This window comes from Nicotiana attenuata, chromosome 2 (assembly GCF_001879085.1).
Source record: "Nicotiana attenuata strain UT chromosome 2, NIATTr2, whole genome shotgun sequence".
Taxonomy (NCBI): Eukaryota; Viridiplantae; Streptophyta; class Magnoliopsida; order Solanales; family Solanaceae; genus Nicotiana; species Nicotiana attenuata.
Window position 1 is genome coordinate 89,032,214 of NC_031990.1, and position 8,210 is coordinate 89,040,423.

At 41.2% G+C, this 8,210-nt stretch overlaps 1 protein-coding gene across 1 annotated transcript; it reads left to right on the forward strand.

Moving 5' to 3' along the window:
* LOC109221970 (serine/threonine-protein kinase STY17-like) lies at positions 477-3,409 on the forward strand. Its single transcript, XM_019386393.1, has 5 exons — positions 477-692; positions 1,100-1,405; positions 1,921-2,431; positions 2,997-3,139; positions 3,230-3,409. Exons 1-5 carry the CDS (start codon positions 477-479, stop codon positions 3,407-3,409), a joined length of 1,356 nt encoding a protein of 451 aa, XP_019241938.1.

The window sequence follows — 8,210 nt, forward strand, 5'->3', positions numbered from 1 at the left end:
GACTCATAGTATGATATATATATATTGGGTGTGTGTGAACAAAGTCCCACATGGAAAGTTGAAAAGAAAAATAAGCTACTTATAAGGAGTTGGATACTCTTAATGGTGTGAGGCCTTTTGGAGAAAACCGTGTGGACTTAGCTCAAAGCAAACAACATCACACCACGTTAACAGTATCTTTGGGCCGTTTTAGCCCAACAATATAACGCATCTAACTTTAGAATGAATTCTAATATTGATTTTTCAATCTTTTTACAAACCAAATTTACATGTTGACAAACTTAATATAGTATATAGAAAGTTACTATGAATTATTATGGCTCATCACAAGGTCCGCCCATTCTGTCTTCATCCTCCACTAAATTTATTGGCTCATTTAACTAAGGCTGCATTATATTTCAGGCAACTAGACTTATCAACCTGAAATTATACTTGAGAACAACATTGTATTACAATATACTCGCATGTTATCCAAGATGAACGGTACTATTTCCGACAAGGCCCAAAAAAGAAGATGCAACGGAGCCAAGAGTTCGCCGGCCACGCAGAGCTCCGCCACAAACGGTGGTGCTCTGGTCAAGTCGAACGTGGGCGGATGGTGTAAAGGCCTAGGTGACTGTTTAATTTTGGGGCCTAATGTTTCACGCAACAATAAACATGCACAAGCACCACCATATCGTCACCTTCAACAGGTAAGCAAATGAATTTAAGTTATATTGTATATATAATACTAATAGAGTAACAAATTTGATTCAATTCTGTGAGCTTACCTCTATGCCTATTACCTTTGGTTTTATGAACCATTGCATTTATTGTAGATACATGAGTTTGTTACGTAATCTTCTTGTAACGCCCGAGGCATATTCTATGTCAACAAACACGGGAGAGATGATGACAATATAAGAATGCAATCCTTAGACTCTAGTGACATGTTTTAAAGCCGTGACAACTAAAGTTCTAAGCGGACAACATCATACCAATTGCACTTTCTCAATTAATAGTGTTAACTATTTTCATGTAACGTTAAACTCAATTTATGGGCTAGTAATGCAAGTTATTAGGTGAAACTTACTGATGAATTAATGACTTTGATTACTAGGAAAAATTGGAAGAAATAGAGAAGCAATTACAGCAGCAGAAAGAAATGAAGACCATGTACAAGATGAAACTTGAAAGGACACAAAATTATTTGAGATATTGTCTTCAGGTGGCACAAGACAATGGCTTTCTTGACTTAATCATCAACAACAACAAAGAAAAACAACAAGAATGCACTACTACTCCCAAGGCAATCATCAATGCCACTACCAGTCCCCAAACACCACCCCAACAGCAACCCCACTCTGATATCAAAGACCTCATTCAACAAGCCAAGTTGAATGGTTGGTATATTCAACCCCACGAGGTACATCGCTCTTTTCTTCTTTTTATTATTTTCTCTAATTAGTAAGATCGAGCTCTTCCACAGACCCTTACTTGTGGGATTTCACTGGATTTGTTGCTGCTGTTATTGTAGCTGTAAGACCAGTGGCGGAGCCACATGCACCTCGTCGAAAATTTATACCGTCTAACTCGGTCATATTTTTAAAAAATATGTATATATACTATATAATGACACCCCTTGACTTTTTGGTGAATTTATTTCTTTATATTTTGACTCCCCTTAATAAAAATTCTGGCTACGCCACTGAGTAAGACCAAACTCTTCCGCAGACCCCACTTGTAGGATTGCACTGGAACTGTTGTTGTTGTAGTAGTAAATCGAGCTCTTTCACTTATAATATTTCACATGTATAGTTATTACTCCTTCCACTTGTGTTTGACTATAAAGAAAGACTTTACCACGTACCAAAAGTATCCTTAAACCTGTGGTCTTGATACACATTTCAAGCGACGGTATTAATTGTTCATTGGAAACAGATTGAACTGCAAGAAGTACTGGCTCAAGGAAGCACAGCACATATATACAGAGGAAGATGGAGAGGATTTGAAGTAGCAGTGAAATGCGTATTCCCTGAGTTCTTCCTCTGCAATGAAAATGGAGTCAGTTTTTTTGCCCAAGAAGCCGAGACATTATCGAGACAACGACACCGTTTCGTGCTGCAGCTGATGGGGGCATGTCTTGATCCTCCACACCATGGTTGGATAGTAACTGAATTATTAGACATGACCCTTAAAGATTGGCTTCATGGTCCTGGAAAAAGAAGAAAACAAAGAGTTATTCCACTTCCTCATTTCGAAGAGAGACTTAATAAAGCACTAGAAATTGCTCAAGCCATGCAATATCTTCATGAGCATAAACCAATGGTGATTCATCGTGACCTAAAACCAAGTAATATTTTCTTGGATGATTCTTTCCATGTTAGGGTTGCAGATTTTGGCCATGCTAGATTCTTGAATGATGAAGAGAAGGCTTTAACAGGAGAAACAGGTATTTAACAGCCTTAATCAAAAGAATATTTTGTCTAAACTAGTCTCTGTCATTCTTTAATTAGTTAAATTGATTAACATTTCACTCGTTGGAGCGGTAAGGACGGTTTTGTAAAATTCAATACGCCCATATTATAGCTTGTCTTTCTAAAACATCAGATATTTCGAAATAAATTTAGTTGGCAAAAACGACTAATATTTGAGACCGGAAAGTATTAATTATAAGTGACAATAATTTGATAATGGTAAAGTTGGAGGGGAGCCTTAATTTGAGCAATATATATAAAATCATAAATTAAAGTTTTCTCGGTGTGACTTATACGTCATGGATTCGAATTCAGGAATCAATGACTGATGCTTGCATTAGGATAGGTTGCCGGCATCACACTCCTTTGGGGTGCAGCCCTTTCCCGGACCCTGTATGAACATGGGATATCTCGTGCACCGCGCTACCTCTTTTTAGTAATTCGACAATGGTTTATTTCCTCTTAATAACATATAGTACTAGTTATGTACTTGGTTTAAGTGAGTCTTGATTAATAAACGTCAAACTTTTGACATTTCAGGAACGTATATATACATGGCCCCGGAAGTGATTCGATCAGAACCTTATGATGAAAAATCGGATGTGTATAGTTTTGGTATTATTCTGAATGAGCTTGTCACTGGAGAATACCCTTACATTCAAACTGATTTTGGTCCTTCTAAGGTACGTATGTGACACCTTCTCATATATATTAGTAGTACCTTAATTCTTAAGTTACATACAGTGACTGCGTAAATTTTTTCTATAAAACAGATAGCATTGGAAGTAGCAGAAAAAGGTTTAAGGCCAGAACTCCCAAAGCAAGATGAGAAACTAGAAGAGCTGATACAACTCATACAACTGTCGTGGGATGAAGATGTTGCTGTTAGACCTTCTTTTGGAGCTATAACATCATCTCTCATAAATATTCAGGAAAAAATGATAGATATATAATTGTTAGGTCATAGGATCGAGCTGTGAAATCAGCCACTAATACTTGTATTAGGGTAGATTATCTACATCATATCTTTTGGGGCGCGGCCTCGCCTACCCTGGGCCCTGCATACGTAAACGCAATATGCCTTGTGCACCGGACTCCATTTTTTCGTAAGAAGCATTTAGTATTTGATATCTTAGATCTTCTTTATTGGCTTCCTTTAGATCTTATGAGAATTGATTTTTATTTACATATTTTTCAAACCGTATCTCTCGTCTTTAATCGACTTTTCTTCTCCACCTTCCCATCCTTTTTCCTCTAATTTGTTCTGCATTGGCTCGTGTAGTTTTGTCATCTGAAGAAAGATCTATGTAAATCGAGCAAAACTATTGTGTTCATTAATTGAACGTCTTGTTCCTCAAAGTTGAAGATAAAAAGTAAAAAGAAAAAGAAAAAAAAGAGAATGGTGTATACAACTTGCTTAACTTGGAGGGAGGGATGCCGAGGGTCTATTGGAAACAGCCTCTCTACCCCCCAGGGTAGAGGTAAGGTCTGCGTACACACTACTCTCCCCAGACCCCACTAGTGGGATTATACTGGGATGTTGTTGTTATCTCCAGGACCACAACTGTGGAAATCTATTTGCAGAAACCAAAATAAATAAATAAATAAATAAATAAATAAATAATCCTTGAATAAGTTATTGTTTTAATCAATGATGAAAGTTTATTTTGTTGTCAGATTGCTTTAAAGTAGGACAATTGTATATAATATCGAGTGAATTAATTTTCATAAAAAATATAAACTGAAAAATTGTATACGGTCAAAATCGAGGGAGCATGATTTTGGGGTCTTGAATCGGGCTATGGGTACGAGTCCGGGAGATTCGAAGTAGAGATCAGATCCGGCTGAGGAACTCCCGCCTCGAGGAAGCTGATCGAGGGCCTGGTGCGATTTGCATCGAGGGCGTTGCAATCTCAAAGTCAATCAAGAAAGAGCGGGAATTTTTCAAGGACACGTGGACTTGGGCATTAATTATAGGATAAGGGTTGTACAAAATGGTACAAGTCCGTACTAGACCGTTATACACCTATACCAATAGAATGCTTTACTTTTTTATGAGGAATGTACTATTTGAGGGAGTTCTCCTCCTATATAAAGGGGACCCCAATCATATTGTAAAGGCATCCGATCCTTCATGGCAATAGAATATTACTTTATTACTCTTAACTGACCTCGAGGTCCCTGAATAAGTCGAGCTCGAGGCCCCTACTGTTCCAACAACATTGATTCGGTTCTTTATTTCTTCTTACTTAAGCTCAAATATTACTTGTATAATCACTAGTATTAGAATATATCACGTATCTTTAAAACCATAAAATATCTTTAATTGTTAATTACGTTTTTCGAGCTAAACAGTTTGGCGCCCACCGTGGGGCTAAAGATATTAGTGATTATTTTAGTGCTAATTTTTTTGATAACACACGTTATTCTTCACACTTTTTCTTGTCAAAGATTCTTTGATTTCAGGCTTAATCATGTCTAGCACTCAAAACGCACCCGCTCACGACAGCGAAAGACTTGGAGAAAACAGCGGCATAGGGCTCGGTGTACCACCCGTAAACCCTGAAGGAGTGCCAAACGTGGAGCCAATTGACATTATCTCCCACAACGCACTAAACATGGACGCAGACACAGACCCCGCAAGGAACGCACACAGGGAAACTCGAGCCGGAGGCCAGGAAGCACGAGGGCTGGAAGAAGGAGGAGTCAGTATCCAGGTGATATTCGAGATTCTGCAAGCTCAACAAGTATCCATCGCTCAACTTCAGAGCCAGAACAGAACTCCCAACACCGCCGAGCCAGTAAACACGCAGCATGGACCAATGCTGGAAAGGCCCGACGAGAGTGGCTCGGGGATTGACCCCGCAATCATGAAAATGCTCGAGGAACTGAATAAGAGAATCGAGTTAGAAGAAAAGAAGATAGAACACAACAACAAGAAGGTGGAAACTTACAACTCCCGAGTATACCAGATACCGGGAGCGCCTCCAGTTTTGAAGGGTTTAGACGCCAAAAAATTCATACAAAAACCTTTCCCCCCATGTACGACTCCGATGCCCATTCTCAAAAAGTTTCGCATGCCAGATATACCAAAGTACAATGGGACAACCGACACTAACGAATGTATTACTTCTTACACTTGCTGAATTATTGGAAACGACTTGAATGATGACGAAATCGAGTCTGTATTGTTAAAAAAGTAAGGGGAAACACTATCAAAAGGGGCTATGATCGGGTATCACAACTTAGCTCCTAACTCCATTGATTCATTTGCTATGTTGGCGGATGCCTTCATGAAAGCGCACGCCGGGGCCATAAAGGTGGCCACGAGAAAATCGGACGTATCCAAGATAAAACAAAGGGACGACGAAATGCTAATGAAGTTCGTGTCCCGGTTTCAAATGGAAAGGATGGAATTACTCCCGGTCTCCGATGACTGGGCAGTTCAGGCCTTCATGTAAGGTTTGAATGAAAAAAGCTCGATAGCATCTCGACAGCTAAATTAGAACTTGATCGAGTACCCAGCTATGACATGGTCGGATGTGCACAATCGTTATCAGTCAAAAATCAGGGTCGAGGATGACCAGTTAGGAGCCCCCTCGGGCTCAGTTCACCCGAACAGAATCGCAGTCAAACCCCCGAGGGACACAAACCGGGGATCAAGATTCAAAAAAGTACGGTATCAACCATATGATCGAAGAAACAACGGCCCGAGCCACAACCCTTCTCGGAGCGACCCAAGAAGTGTCCAAAGTCCAGGTTCTCGGGGGCTCATGAGCAAGACTGGATTCGATAAGAACGTCTACCCCACCGAAGCCCCCCGATTATCAGAATACAACTTCGGCGTAGACGCATCAGGGATCGTCTCAGCTATTGGGAGAATCAAAGATGCTAAGTGGCCCAGGCCAATACAGACCGATCCCTCCCAAAGGAACCCAAACTTAATGTGCAAGTATCATGGAACACATGGTCACAGAACGGAGGACAAAAGACATCAGCTAAGGGAAGAAGTGGCTAGGTTATTCAATGAGGGACACCTTCGAGAATTCCTAAGTGATCGGGCTAAGAATCACTTCAAGGAGAGGGATGCAAGCAGGAAGAGTGAACCAGAAGAGCCCCAACATGTCATTCACATGATCATCGGCGGAGTCGACGTCCCGCAGGGACCCGTATTCAAACGCACCAAAGTATCCATCACCAGGGAAAAATGGACTCGGGATTACTTACCTAAGGACACCCTCACATTCAACGAAGAAGATATCGTGACTCTATCTCAACCCTACAATGATGCTCTAGTAATTTCTACCCTTTTAAATAATGTTCAAGCTAAACGTGTTCTCGTGGATCTAGGTAGCTCGGTGAATATAATCAGGTCCAGAGTCGTGGAGCAGCTCGGGCTGCTCGATCAAATCATACCGGCATCTCGGGTCTTGAATGGCTTTAACATGGCAAGTGAGACAACGAAGGGAGAAATCATCCTCCCAGTCAACGTGGTCGGAACCATACAAGACACCAAATTTCATGTCATTGAAGGTGATATGAGATACAATGCTCTGCTCGGAAGGCCGTGGATCCATAGCATGAGGGCGGTACCATGACCTTCCACCAAATAATAAAGTTCCCAATGAAGGATGGCGTGAAAATGGTATATGGAAGCAGCATGCAGCCAAGGAAATGTTTGCAGTGCATGACTCAGCGTCGGTACCGACTCCATCCGTATCGGAGAAGTCGAGGGACAAACCTGCGGCCAAATAGCAATTACAGCTCGTGCCCTCAGTTGAGCCCGAGGGACAACTGTCCGATGAATAGGTGGCTGGGGACAAGGAAGAAGATTTCCTCACTCCCAGAGCCTTTGTTGCCCCCGAAGAATCAGATGCGACGAAATCGACCATCGAAGACCTCGAATAGGTCATATTAATCGAGCATCTTCCGGAGCAAAAGGTATACCCGGGGACGGGGTTAACCCCCTAACTCAGGAAAAAACCCATTCAATTTCTCATCGATAATATTGATTGCTTCGCTTGGTCCCATTTAGATATGACAGGGATCCCACCGGAGATAACTACCCATCGACTAAGTGTCGATCCCAGATTCAAGCCAGTGAAGCAAAGAGGAGACCTCAGTCCGAGGTAAAACATGCATTCATCAAGGAAGAGGTAACCAAACTCCTGAAAATAGGATCCATAAGGGAAGTAAAATATCCTAAATGGCTAGCTAACGTAGTGGTAGTCCCTAAAAAGGGGAATAAACTTATAATATGTGTAGATTACAAAGATTTGAACAAGGCGTGCCCTAAAGATTCTTTCCCATTGCCCAACATCGATCGTTTGATCTATGCTACGGCTGGCCACGAGATTTTTACCTTTCTCGACGCCTACTCTGAGTACAACCAAATTCAAATGAGCCCGGAGGACCGGGAGAAAACCTCATTCATCACCAAGTATGGAACATATTGTTATAATGTAATGCCCTTCGGGCTAAAAATGTAGGAGCCACATATCAACGCTTAGTTAATAAGATGTTTGAACATCAAATAGGCAAATCCATGGAAGTTTATATTGATGACATGCTAGTTAAGTCCCTGCGCAGAGGACCATTTGACTCATTTGCAGGTGACATTCGACATCCTTAGAAAGTACAACATGAAGCTCAACCCCAAGAAGTGCGCTTTTGGAGTCGGCTCGGGCAAGTTATTGGGCTTCATGGTGTCGAACAGAGGCATCGAGATCAACCCCGAAAAAATCAAAGCCATCG